This window comes from Leptinotarsa decemlineata, unplaced genomic scaffold (genome assembly GCF_025532065.1).
Source record: "Leptinotarsa decemlineata unplaced genomic scaffold, Ldec_3_MD MMD2_tig00000505_RagTag_RagTag, whole genome shotgun sequence".
Classification (NCBI taxonomy): Eukaryota; Metazoa; Arthropoda; class Insecta; order Coleoptera; family Chrysomelidae; genus Leptinotarsa; species Leptinotarsa decemlineata.
The window spans coordinates 20,113,847-20,127,083 of record NW_027412549.1 but is presented as its reverse complement, the minus strand read 5'-3'; the positions used below and the strand labels follow the sequence as shown (position 1 = coordinate 20,127,083).

General features: G+C 34.4%; 1 protein-coding gene across 2 annotated transcripts in view; it reads right to left on the bottom strand.

Annotated features, from left to right (window-relative positions):
• The window catches only part of LOC111503319 (alpha-tocopherol transfer protein), a 31,448-nt gene extending 18,792 nt beyond the window's left edge, over positions 1–12,656 (bottom strand). Inside the window, exons 1-2 of one of the 2 annotated variants that reach the window (XM_074174153.1) lie at positions 12,468–12,656; positions 702–871 (exon numbers count right to left, since the gene is read on the bottom strand). In XM_074174153.1, coding sequence (XP_074030254.1) covers positions 702–852 — 151 coding nt within the window. In that variant the 5' untranslated portion in view covers positions 853–871; positions 12,468–12,656. Of the gene's footprint in view, positions 1–701; positions 872–9,974; positions 10,071–12,467 lie in introns of those variants that run through there. The other variant, XM_074174154.1, reaches the window with a different exon arrangement.
• Between the last annotated feature and the right edge of the window lie 581 nt (positions 12,657–13,237).

The window sequence follows — 13,237 nt, the reverse complement described above, 5'->3', positions numbered from 1 at the left end:
CATGGGGTTAGAGTTTCTCCTTAAAAATCATCAGTATATAGCGGTAATCAGTAAATACCGGTAATCAGCAGTAAATTGATGCAGTGTTGACTTGTCAACTCATAAGCCAAAGGTCGTGAGTTCGATCCCCACTTTGACCAGATATTCTTTTCGTAAGAATGTATCCAATTGGAATTGGGATCATTTTGCATCGTTACATGGCATCAATATTGTCTATTCAGAACACGAGGCTAAGGACCAAAATAGTGGATAACGATGACACCAAAAAAAAAAGGGAAAATCAGAGAATTTCACTGCATAAATTCTATTCACATGTTACACAGGAAAGACGTTTATTCTAACTTATGCCGATGTGCCGGAGTTATTCATCATCAATTGCTAGTGAAGATGTATTCTTTCAATTACCATATGAATTGATTTTCAGTTATTTCATTCATATTGCTCAACCCACTTAGACACTGTTTCCTTCAATCTGAACCAAAAAATATTCATCAATAAAAAACGGAATTTCCATGGCTAAAAATAAATCGGCGTTAGTATTCTGGTAGTTCACTGTTTTTGAAAAAACAGATGGAAATAACAACATTATTATTTTGTAAGTAATTGGTCTTGACCTCACTCCCATCAGAGTCGTCGTAAAGTTCATTAAATCACATTCAAAACATGTTATATATCCTTATAAATTGCACAGTATTACTCACTGGGTATTTCAGGCAGATGTGTTTGGCTTTCCATCCATTTTCTGAGAATTTGAATATCTTGTTTCAAATCAGTTTCTGTTTTGTTGTTTATTTTCAATGCTTGTTGTAGCAGAACAGAAATATCTTCGAAGTAGTCAGATTTCGTATCCATATCGAAAATGCTTGAAGATCTGGAAATTCAAAAATTATATAATCAGTAAATAGGTAGGAATGATTTATTCAATGATTATTAAAGAATTATCGAAACTGAAATTATATCAACGAAATTATCAAACCATAGTTAATTTTAAATTCAACAAACAAACAAATAATAAATGTTTCACAGTTTTATACGGATGGCAGCTATAAATAGATTATATATGTAACTATAGCTTGCGAATATTCTAGAACCACTTCTTTGTGAGATATTCAAAGAATCACTTCGTTGTGAGATATTTACAGAACCACATCACAAAAACGTTACACATATTTCGCTATTCAGGTGTATAGACGCGCCTGAAGTAGCTAGCGTGTAGCGAAACACCTATTGCATTTTTGTAAAACTGGTTAGTGAGAATCTCACAAAAAGTTTCACTTGAATACTTTATGGATTTTCGTCAAGTATCAGACGATTTTATCACATAGTTTGTGAATAATAAATTACACAATATACTCGTACAGTTTCCGTTATCGTGTTCCATCGATTACACCAGATATTATTATATTGTAGTAACTAGACAGGGTGTCCCATGTAAAACTCAGCGGCAAATATCTAGAAAATGAATGAGAATATCCATATTTTGTGAAAGTAGATGATTTTGATGTAAAAGGGATCTCTTATTCACGTAGATATCCAGCACTAGGCGTTATCGGTTAGGGGGTCGCGACACCGACGCCAATTTTTTCAAATACTAGATTTTTCAATTTGTTTTTGGATCCTGCATCAAATTCGGAGTCCAGCCATATTGCACACTTGTAGTTTTCCTTGAATACTGGAAATGTAAAGTAATTCAAATGCATATTGTTGTAAATCACGCCCGAAAGAAAGTAACGCCTTCCGCTACTGGTAACCACGAACCAAACGTGGCGTAGCTAAAAGCGCGGGAATGCCCAATGTTCCCTGCCGCTCGAGAAGCAGCAAGAACTTCGGCGAAAATTCTACGATGTTCGATCACGATATTTAAACGCTAGCGGCGGGCATATCGAGACAGTCAAGTACACAGTCAAGTGGAAGCTACAGTGCGGTACGCGAAGTGATCTAGTAATGCGATATACATTCAAATAACAGTCAAATCTTTAGTTGAAGTGTTAGTTGTATTCAAAGTGAAACAAAGTTGAATTTGATTGTTCAGTGTAGTCAATTATTGGTCAACCCACGAGAAAAAACGTAACAATATCATAAAGTGGGCCATACAACGTATTTTGTCAAAAATGAATTCAATCCATACAAAATATATCTGGTTCAAAGACTACGTCAGGAATACTCTTCATGCTTTATTTTCAATTACTTGCATAGTTATCCACCCGTGTTCATGATGATGATAAGTTAATGAACAAAATATTATGCAGTGTTGAAAGCCGTTTCCATAACAACGGTAGAATAAACAAACATAATTGTCACTATTAGTCTGACGTGAACCCTCATTGGATGCAAGTAACGAGTCTGCGGGGGTTAATGTTTGGTGCGGAATCATTATTGGTTATTTGATAGCACCTCATTTTTCTCGAAGGAATTCTCAATGGGGAGAGGTACTTGATTTTCCTCCAACATGTGCGTCCCAATCTCTTGGAAAATTTACCAATACAAACTCAACTGAATATGTGGTTTTAACAAGAAGGGGCACTTCCGCATAATAATAGAAGAAATGAATTGGAAATAAGGGTTCAATACCATGTTCAGCTCGAGAGAGATGCTTTCCGCTGTCACGTATGGAGAATTACTAAAAAGATGCAACATGTGTATTCTACGCCAAAGAAGGTAGTTCGAACATTCAATGTTATAACTAATTGTTTTTGTTATTATCATGATGGTCGAGTTATGGTCAAAGTAAAATATTTTTTGCTAATTTGAATTTATTTTAATTTGTATTTATTGCGATTTCACAGAAACACACAACTTGATGGAAATGAATAGGCAATGCAATTATAACTGATGAATGAATTTTATGAAACTCTCATTATTGCATTTATTTTGACTTATTCATGACCCTCTTTATGATAAAAGTACAATGAAATTGCCTTTCATTCATCAGAAAATCATAAGTGTGATATATGGCTGAATGCAGAATCCAAAAAAAAATTGAGAGATCTAGGTTACCATTCAAAAAAATGATTGTCGATATCGCGACGCCCAAACGGATGACGCCTAGGGCTGGATCTCTACGTAAATGAGAGGACCCGTCGACATTGAAATCATCTACTTATATGATATATGGACATTCTCTTCAATTTTCCAGATATTTTTCTACAAAAAAATATTCCCATATTCAAAAAGAGTGATCCAAATATTCCAGATAACTATAGACCCATCTCTATCATTCCCATCTTTGGGAGATGCTAATTTAAGATCGCTCAATTTCTTTTTTGAATTCAGTATTCAATAAAAATCAATTTGAATTTAGGTCTAACAAATCGATAACCCAAGCTGTGATGGCTATAGTTGATACAATAATAGAGAATATCGAAAAGGGGTTGGTGTCTGTTCTAACTCTATGTGATCTAAGTAAGGCTTTTGACAATGAAAATCATGAGCTCCTACTAGGTAAATTGAAATATTATGGGATACGTGGCGGAGCTTTAGAGCTAATGAAAACCTACTTGCGTGGGAGAAAACAAGTTGTTTATACATCTGGAAATTCTAGCACATGTAGATCTATTTTACACGGTGTACCACAAGGCTTCATACTGGGATCAACTCTTTTTGTGGTATATATTAATGATATTTTGAATTTCTTACTCTCAACCTTATGTTTTCGCTATGCAGATGATGTATCAACGGTAGAAGCAGACTCAAATGTTAAATACTTAATGGACTTATGTTCTAAAACAGATAATGATGCTGAAACTTGGTTTACTTCAAATTATATCAAACTAAACAGGGATAAGACACAGAAAATTATAATATCAACAAATAGATAACTAACGAAGAAGCAACAACAATTGGGGTTTAAAATTGATGACATCTCAAATTGGGAGGCACATGTTGCTGGTCTGTGCAAAAAACTTTCTACACAACTATTTCTACTGAGACAGCTGAAAATGTGTCTCAGTCAAAGTATGGTATCACAGACATACTTTTTTCTTTTTAACAGCTACCTAACATATGACATACGTACGTTTATGGGGTCAGTCTTCACATGCAATTGAAGCTTTTCGTATGCAAAAATAGCAATCCGAATCATAACCAATGTTTCTCACAGAAAAAACTGTCGTCCTCTATTTCAAAAACTGAGAATTCTACTATTGCCATGTATTTTCATGCTCTATAACATCTTAGTACCTTACAAATGCTGACTTTCATAATAGCCCTACTCGAAGAGGTACACACCTGAGGCCTCAATTTCATAGACTGGATCTATCAGCTCGAAATTCAGTCAACTTACATGAATGCAATAAAATACTAACAGACATTACTGGTCTGAGTTATAACCATTTCAAGACTATAGTTGAGCACTCACTATAAAGGCACTGTTTCTATTCTATTGACGAATATTTGAATTGTGAGGCATTAATATTTCAATATGTTACAAGTGTTTTTTATTATTATTAATTTTCCATAATAATTTTTCAAGATGTAATCAGCGTGTATAACAATAACTATCGTTCAAATATTGTTATTATTGTTTGTCTTGACTTGCCACTATTCTGCCGCCTCTAGCAAAAAGGCGGCAATTACCATAAGTACAGTTTTGAGAAAATGGCGAAAAACGATTTTGTGCTATGCCACGAAAGAAATGAAAGAACTTCAAAATATTTCGTTTCGTTAGTGAAAAATATGGAAGTGTTTGTGTTCTGGAATATACAGGGTGTCCCTGGACTTCCTCTTTTCCTCTCGGGAATGTATAGATGGGGTCAAAATATCACCAGTACTTCATTTAACTTTTTTTCCTAAAAGTCTTCGTAACCAAGTTACGGGCCCTCGAAGTTACAAAATGAAAAATGTTTTTCTTTGATAACTTTTCAAGTGAATATTCAAAATCATCCAAATTTTGGTTATTGACTGAACAAATGAATTCCGTCGACGAGCTTTCATGCAGGAGTCAGTTGTTTTGCTACAAAGTCAGGAACGAACTACCCCCGATGGTCCACACCCCAAAACTTTGAAATGACAGATATTTTTCAATATTTTTCAACAAAATAAGGTTACTTGGACAATTTTATGAATAAAAGTACTCGTGTGGAAAGTCTATCGGAGCAACGAGTCTTGATAAAAATGTAGTTCTACTCGACGACATCAAACCCGCTCGTCCACCATTATTTGAAATGAATAATTATCAAAGCAGAAATAATAATGATAACGTTAATTCAACAACATTTATAACAGGAATAATACAAAGTATGCTAAAATGAAGTCGTAAACAAAAAGTACAGTACCTAAATGGAAGTTTAAGTCACAATTGTGATAGCAGATATTTTTTCAAAAGAAATATCAAGTTCTGTAGATTCGTGGTGTTTTTAAACTAACAAGCTACTCTACTATGAAATATCGAATTCATTCCATATTTTGTATGTACATAATACGTGTGGAATAATCACGTTTCGTGTCGATCAGTTATCTGAATCTCATGAAACTCAACATTCGAATGTTTCAAATTCTTCTTCACAGCTAAACTGTTGAGGAGTTTCACTGATAATTATAATTTTATGGGAGAAATTCTTTAACACGAATCTAAATTTAGCTGAAAAAACGCACATCGGAAAAAATATTTACTATACTAATAAAAAGCAAACGAATGAACTACAAAAACGGCTGCACATGATCAGGTGAAAAATATCCAGGGAATAATATTTCTTCCACAGATGTTGACAAAAAAACCTTTTAGAAAGTTTTGATAAAAAATGAGAAACTGGAATGCGATTTTGTTTTGTTGAGTGGTGCGTTGTCATATGACTATCATTGTATTGTCAATATTCTATAGGATATTTTGAATTTTTTTTATATGGCCGAACAGTTTACATTCAATGAATGTAATGCTGCAGAAGCTCGTCGTCTGTACGAGGTGTACGTCGTCTGTACGAGGTGGTGAGGGCGCTCCTAGGACTGTACGTACCGTTGTATTGGAGGAAAATATTTTGGAAGCCGTCGCTGATGATCCTTCAATGAGCATCAGAAATCTATCAGAACAGTTCCATACATCCAAGTCCACTATTCATAGAATAATTAGGGAACAACTGCTCCATCCATTTCACATCCAGAAGGTACATGCCATGACACCTCAAGATTTTCCAGCACGACTGGAATATGCCAATTGGTTCATGGATAGGCAAAGAGAGGATATGACTTTTATTAATCGAGTTTCATTCACTGATGAAGCAGGTTTCAGTAGAGATGGAGTTATCAACTCTCATAATCTCCATATATAGGCCGAAGAAAATTCCCATGGGATATTGCAAACCAAACACCAAACACAAAATTCAACGTGAATGTTTGGGCTGGTATCATAGGAAACCATCTTATAGGACCATTCGTTCTACAGGACCGATTGAATGGAGAACGTTATTTGGAGTTCATTCAGAACGATTTGAATGGACTTTTGGAACATGTTCCATTGCAAACCCGGAGAGATATGTGGTTTATGCATGATGGCGCTCTTCCTCATTTTAGTTTGATTGTGCGTGACCATCTGAACCATATTTTCCAAAATAGATGGATTGGTAGAGGTGGGCCATATTCATGGCCATCGCGGTCTCTGGATTTAAATCCATTGGATTTCTTTCTGTGGGGGCATCTAAAAAGCCTTGTTTACGCTACACCTATTCACACAAGAGATGCATTGTTGAATAGAATAACATTACATTGTGAAGCCATACGAAACGACCCTGGAATGCTATTTCAAGTACAGAGAGGGTGTCTTCGCAGACTAAGAAAATGTATAGAGAGAGAAGGTGGTCATATCGAGCAGTTTCTGTAGCGGATTTTTCATTTCTGTTTGCTCTTGAGGCTCTTGAGTTTCGTTAGTTAAACGTGTTTGCATTATAAAAATTCGTTATGAATATTTTACCTATCATTTCCATTTTCCTCAAAAACTAATATTTTCGAATAATGGTAGACATCTCAGGATAAATGTTGTTGAATTAACGTTATCATTATTATTTCTGCTTTGATAATTATTCATTTCAAATAATGGTGGACGAGCGGGTTTGATGTCGTCGAGTGAAAATACATTTTTATCAAGACTCGTTGCTCCGATCGGCTTTCCACACGAGTACTTTTATTCATAAAATTGTCCAAGTAACCTTAATTTGTTGAAAAATATTGAAAAATATCTGTCATTTCAAAGTTTTGGGGTGTGGACCATCGGGGGTAGTCCGTTCCTGACTTTGTAGCAAAACAACTGACTCCTGCATGAAAGCTCATCGACGGAATTCATTTGTTTAGTCAATTACCAAAATTTGGATGATTTTGAATATTCACTTGAAAAGTTATCAAAGAAAAACATTTTTTATTTTGTAACTTCGAGGGCCCGTTACTTGGTAACGAAGGATTTTAGGAAAAAAAGTTATATGAAGTACTGGTGATATTTTGACCCCATCTATACATTCCCGAGAGGAAAAGAGGAAGTCTAGGGACACCCTGTATATTTTTGCTTTGTGTCCTTAGACATTGAAGTTATAACACATGCATCGTTTTAACTACGTAGATACAATTTGGAACCTAGAGCGATACGTAACATTTACATTGTATCACATGCATCCGTTTCAACTACTTTGATAATAGACAAAAAGTAGGGTATTACGTTATACATATAAAAGCGGCAAGTACCAAATATAAGAATCATTGTCCGAATTTCTCAGATCACTTGAATAAAATGAACGCAAAATATAAGAAAATAAATTTATTAGACACAAAATTAATATAAAATTTTTATTCTTGAACAACGTTCAAATCGGGCATTTTATGCCAGAACTGTTTCCTGTTCTACGGCATTAGTGGACATAAATTCTTTATGATGGTATCTTTTTTATTTTGAGTTATACCACGAAAGGCACTTCGAAATTGTGGTTTTGTTATACCTGTTTTAATTGATTTTGCTGTTAAAAAATTCAATTCAACTGCTTCACCATCAAAATCCGTCCAGTATCTGAGGGTATTCTTACCCCTAGTTGCACAAACCTGAACTATGCTCTTCAAATATGGCCGAGGGTTAATTTTTTCAAGTTTGGCCTATGAAGTGCAATCCAGCCAATTTGCAAAATCTTTTGGCTGCATGGAAATAATCGACACCTTTTTTGAATTTGCATCTTGTACTGCTTTTTCAAAATCACTAAAGTCATAAATATTTCCATAACGCTTCATCGCTTGTTCCACCTGGTGATGGAAACTATCTGCGCTCATAAATGTATGTCCTCGTTCGAAATACTTCATGTAAATTTGTGTTGCACTAATCTCAGTACAATTATGAACAATATAGACCAGAAACGTGAAGAAACACCAATTTTTGTTCAGTGCCGAACAGTTGTCTAACCAGAGGGTTATCGTGGTAGTATCCCTGTTTTTGAGTAAAAATGCATAAAAGCTGCTGATTATGTCTTCTTTCTTCCTTCCAGAAATTCCTTCGTGCCATAAAATGGCAATGGGATTTAATTGACGTTGATGTACACCTACAGGAACAAAACTTTCATTGAATAAGACGATTCTCGGGGTAAATAGGAAAATTTTATATTGATCCATGCGTGGTAGCATTATGACTTTCTGCAGATCCGCAGAGAAGCACACGTCTGATATGTGTCTATTCATCATATTGGCATCTTTACGATACTGATCTCGGGATTTATTAGCTCTATCCTTATGACAGCTGTATGAATTACAAGTGGTACAATCTGCTTGCAGATGATTATCTTTAGTGTGTTCGTGTTGATCAAATGTTCCACAAATATCACACTCTTCGTGGCCAAGTTTAGCAGAGGAAATATTGAGTTCTTTCGAAACATTTCTATATACCTACGTCATATGAACGTTCAAAATTTGGATTATCCTCATTAAATTCCCACACATATATGTAAAAGTTAAATGACTTGGTAGATACCGTCTATTGGGAGCATGTTCTCTACGATAATGAGAGATTGAGGGGTGAAATGATTCAATATGGAGCCGTATCTTAGTTCTGTCCAGTTTTTTTGGTAGAAGGCTTCTTTCTTGAAAGGTAATACTGATTGAATGATAGCTATTTGTATGACAAGGGAGAAAAGTTTCACTTTACTTCCGATATGAAGTATTCGTCGCGTAGCGGAGGGCATTGATCATTCAAGGGAGGAAAAGGCACTTTTCATGTTATACATATGATTTTTCCGCCTCCCTCACCGAAATTCGCAAATCTCGCAAATTGCGTGTAAACGTAAGGTGATTGACAGACATATTGAGAGTGTTCTGAACAACTTTGTCGTTGCTTGGCTTAAAACCAAGGGTAGTCAGAAAGAATGGTTTGCATACTTGAAAAATGGTCCCATTTTCATTCTTCATGTGATAGGTGTAGCTATTTTTCCTAGCAGAAACATCAACTCTGTTAGTTACTTCATTTGCCAGAACTCATCATTTATCTGGATCCTCCTATTCTCATCTATATGCGAGATACATTTTCTTCTACATTTGACTGAACATGGAGGTTTAACGTGATATACTTTTCGTTTTTCATCTTTTTTGGCTTTTTTTCTCGCATCGAGTGGCGTCGAAAGAGTACGCCTTTTTCTGGATTTACCTTTTTTGGTAACCAATAAAAGACTATTCGAGGGATCCATAATATGTTCTTGATTGAATTGGTCTTCAGAATCTACTTTCGCGATTGGTGTCGGTATTATTATAATCTGCTGTATAACGTTAATCCTGCTATTCTCATTAGAGACTGGTAAAAATGGTGCATGCTCATGTGGAAATGAATTAGCATCCTTCAATATCATAGCTGAGCCTGATGATATCTCATTTTCACCATATTTAAAGACGCCTGAATTGTTATCATCCTTACTCTCTCGGACATAAATGAATTCATTTATGTTGTTGATATCAATATTCCAACTATTGTCTGCAAATATTGTTAATAATAACCACCCCAAACCACAAGTAGTATGTTTTAAACTTACCATTAACATCAATTGGATTTGTTTGAATATCATTGGAAACATCTAGCTGATCGAACGTTGAAGTTGTTCTTTCAAATATAACTTCTCTAATTTCAGTATAATCGGTTATCTTATCAGATTCAACATCTTGAAATAATGAGTGTCAATTAGATAATCAGTTCGTAATATAAAAAATGATTTTTACCTAAGTCATCATTTTGTTGAAAATTTTGTTGAAAAAGTGTTGGGACTGTCGCAATTGATATTTTGTAATTCCTGCAGCTCCTTTCGTGTGCAAGGAAGATTTGAAGAGTGAAAACTACTACTACAACTACTTCGGTAACAAGATTTGTCCGGAGGAGAAAAAGTAGGATCATCATTTTCATTTGTTTTCGCTGATTTACACTTTACAATGTTAGACATTAGGCTTTCATTTCTAGCTAAGGCCACTAGAAGATGACCTCTACTTGTCGACATTATAGTGAAATATTATTTCAGCAAAATGCACTATTTATAGAAGTGTATTCTTTGCACTATTTTTATTTATTAATAATCCCACTCAGCACTCACTCATTTACTGAACTGACCACCAACTATATATCTAACATATATCAATCGAGGAGTTGTAATAAAGAGGCGGTAATTGACAACATTTTCTGTAGTTACCGCTTTCTCACTAAATATTTACTACTTGCCGCCTTTTAACTTCCTGAAATGATGACGCTCCGAACTTACGGCCAATTTGATTCGCCTTTTTTATTTATACTGACTACTTTTACCGCTTTTAAACTTCGTATATAGGTTGAAAACGGTCACACCAACTTACCGACCGTTAAACCTGAAAATCACTAAAAATTGTAGTTGCCGCCTTTTTACTACTGGCGGCAGTATTGTACTTTTGCAGTTAATGTGATGAAAAAAATATACTCTATTCTATTATATGGGACACCCTATATATTCACTTTTTTTAATTTATTGGAATAACAACATTTTCATTCACATGTAATATTGTATTTGGAGTGAATGTATAGTATATACGTTAGCATCATCTCCTGATGATGCTAACTTGGTTAGCGAAATGAGTGTCGAGGACAGTAGTTCTGGTGTGGCAACAGTATTTTCGATAGATCAATTTCACGTTAGAGGTTCCAAATACTACTTATAAATTATTGGTTCTCAAATGCTTTCTTGTAATTTTTCCTACAGTTTGGCAAACTTTTTCTTTGATGATAATAGTAATTTTGATGGCGGGTAGTATAATTAGATTTGTGAATTCTCAAGTTGATATAGGGTGGTTTGAGGTTGACATGTTACCAAATCAACCCATAAGATCACAGTTGTGCCACAGTGTCGTCATTTTATTTCAATATCATATTCATATCAACAACGAGAAAAGATTTTGAAAAACTGCACCTCACGATTTGATCTACACAAACTTCATTTAAAAAATATATCACAACATGTTTCGCTAGCACAATAGCTTTGTCAAGTGATTTGAATACTTCAAGTTGTTTCTTACACTAATATTCATATACTACAGGTAACCATAATTATGATCACCTGAGGCATATTACCTCACATCTACATGAATAATAATTCTTTCTGGGATTTTAGGAAAAGAAGTTCAATAATGTTGATCTATTCAAATCCAGTCATATCTAGTAAAATCTAATGCTTCCAAATGATTTTGTTTCAAACCCTTGTTTTCTATGTGCAAAATTTAGAAGTCTTCGTTAAAGATATGATTTTTTTCTAGAAGATGGTTTGAATATGTTGCATTTGTTTTTTTCGTATGATGTTCCTGGATTCGATTCCTGAACGTTCTGCCAGTTTGACCAATATATACCTTAGGGCATGTTCCACACTTTAATTTATTTACTCCTTATTTCTCGAGTTTGGATGTTTTGTCTTTATTATTTTTAACTAACTTTCCCAACGTATTACTTGTTCTATATGCAATGGAACTTCATCAAGTAGCATCCGAATCAATCACAAAAAAACGAGTGAAAGTACACGTTTCTTTCAATAAAGATTGAAATGTGTCTGTATCATTCGTATATAATTAGAAATATCGACTGAGAAAGACATATACTGAGACAATTAAGAAATGAGATTATCAAATATATCATCAAAAATTACTTTCATGAACCTGTTATTCATTACACGAATTGTAATATCTTTGGAATAATTGATGTGAATTTTTTCACATAAAAAAAATATCCTACGAGTCTATGGAAGACAAAATGTTATAAAATCAAAAAAGACTGAACGTGAATAAGAATACCATACACTCAATGTTTAGAAATATGGAATATAAAAAAAATATAGGAATAATACGAAAATGATGTCGGTTTTGAAAATTTCGGAAAGAAATTTAGACTTTAAAATTTCAGTAATTCCAATTCGAAATTTGAGAGAATATGAGTAATCGCGATTTGCAAATAATTCAATTCAGCTCAACCAATATAATTCAACCACTCAATATTCATTTAGAAAAATGATAAAAACACTCACCAATTTTATTCCAGTCGGCGTCAGAGACGATCTCCACTTCGTTCGCTTCACTTTCGGTAACCACTGTTGAGGTCGATCTGAGATTTCAGCAATTCACGCTGAGCAAAACAAAAATAACTCCAATACCTGTTATACTTGAAGATTGCAACGGAGTCGCTGGGAAAATCTTGATGCCTGTACATTCGAAGATAATTAACTTCAAGTCCCATAACATTATCTTGTCACCATGAAATAGTACGGGGTGAGCAACAAAAACTCTATTCGTATCATCATGCCTTGAAATAGAGGTGAACGTTATTGAAGTCTCTCATGAACTTTAAAAAATTAATGTCTATCGTTTTCTGTAGCGCTAACAAAAGTATCATCAGGGAAATAAGATGCATATTTCAGCTACAACCAAAATATGCTGTTAGATTCCTTTCTGTCACGACCTTGTATACAGTGCATTTCTTGAATTTCCCCCACCCCTTTTATTTTTTTGAAGTGAAATTATTATAATACAGGAAAATTTTTATATTTTTACATACAGGATCATCTGATCAAAATTAATGATTTTAAGTTATTTAGGAAAGACAGGCAGAGCCGAGGAGGTGGTGTTTGTATATATGTTTCGAATAAATTGAAATGTGAAGTCATCAGTCGACTGAACCGTTTTTGTGAACAATTGTGGGTAAAAATCTCTTCAAGGGAAATCTTTTGCATTGGATGTAATATACAAGCCCCCTCAAAATGATGAAAAACTGTTTTTAGAAGAATTCGAAGATACTCTG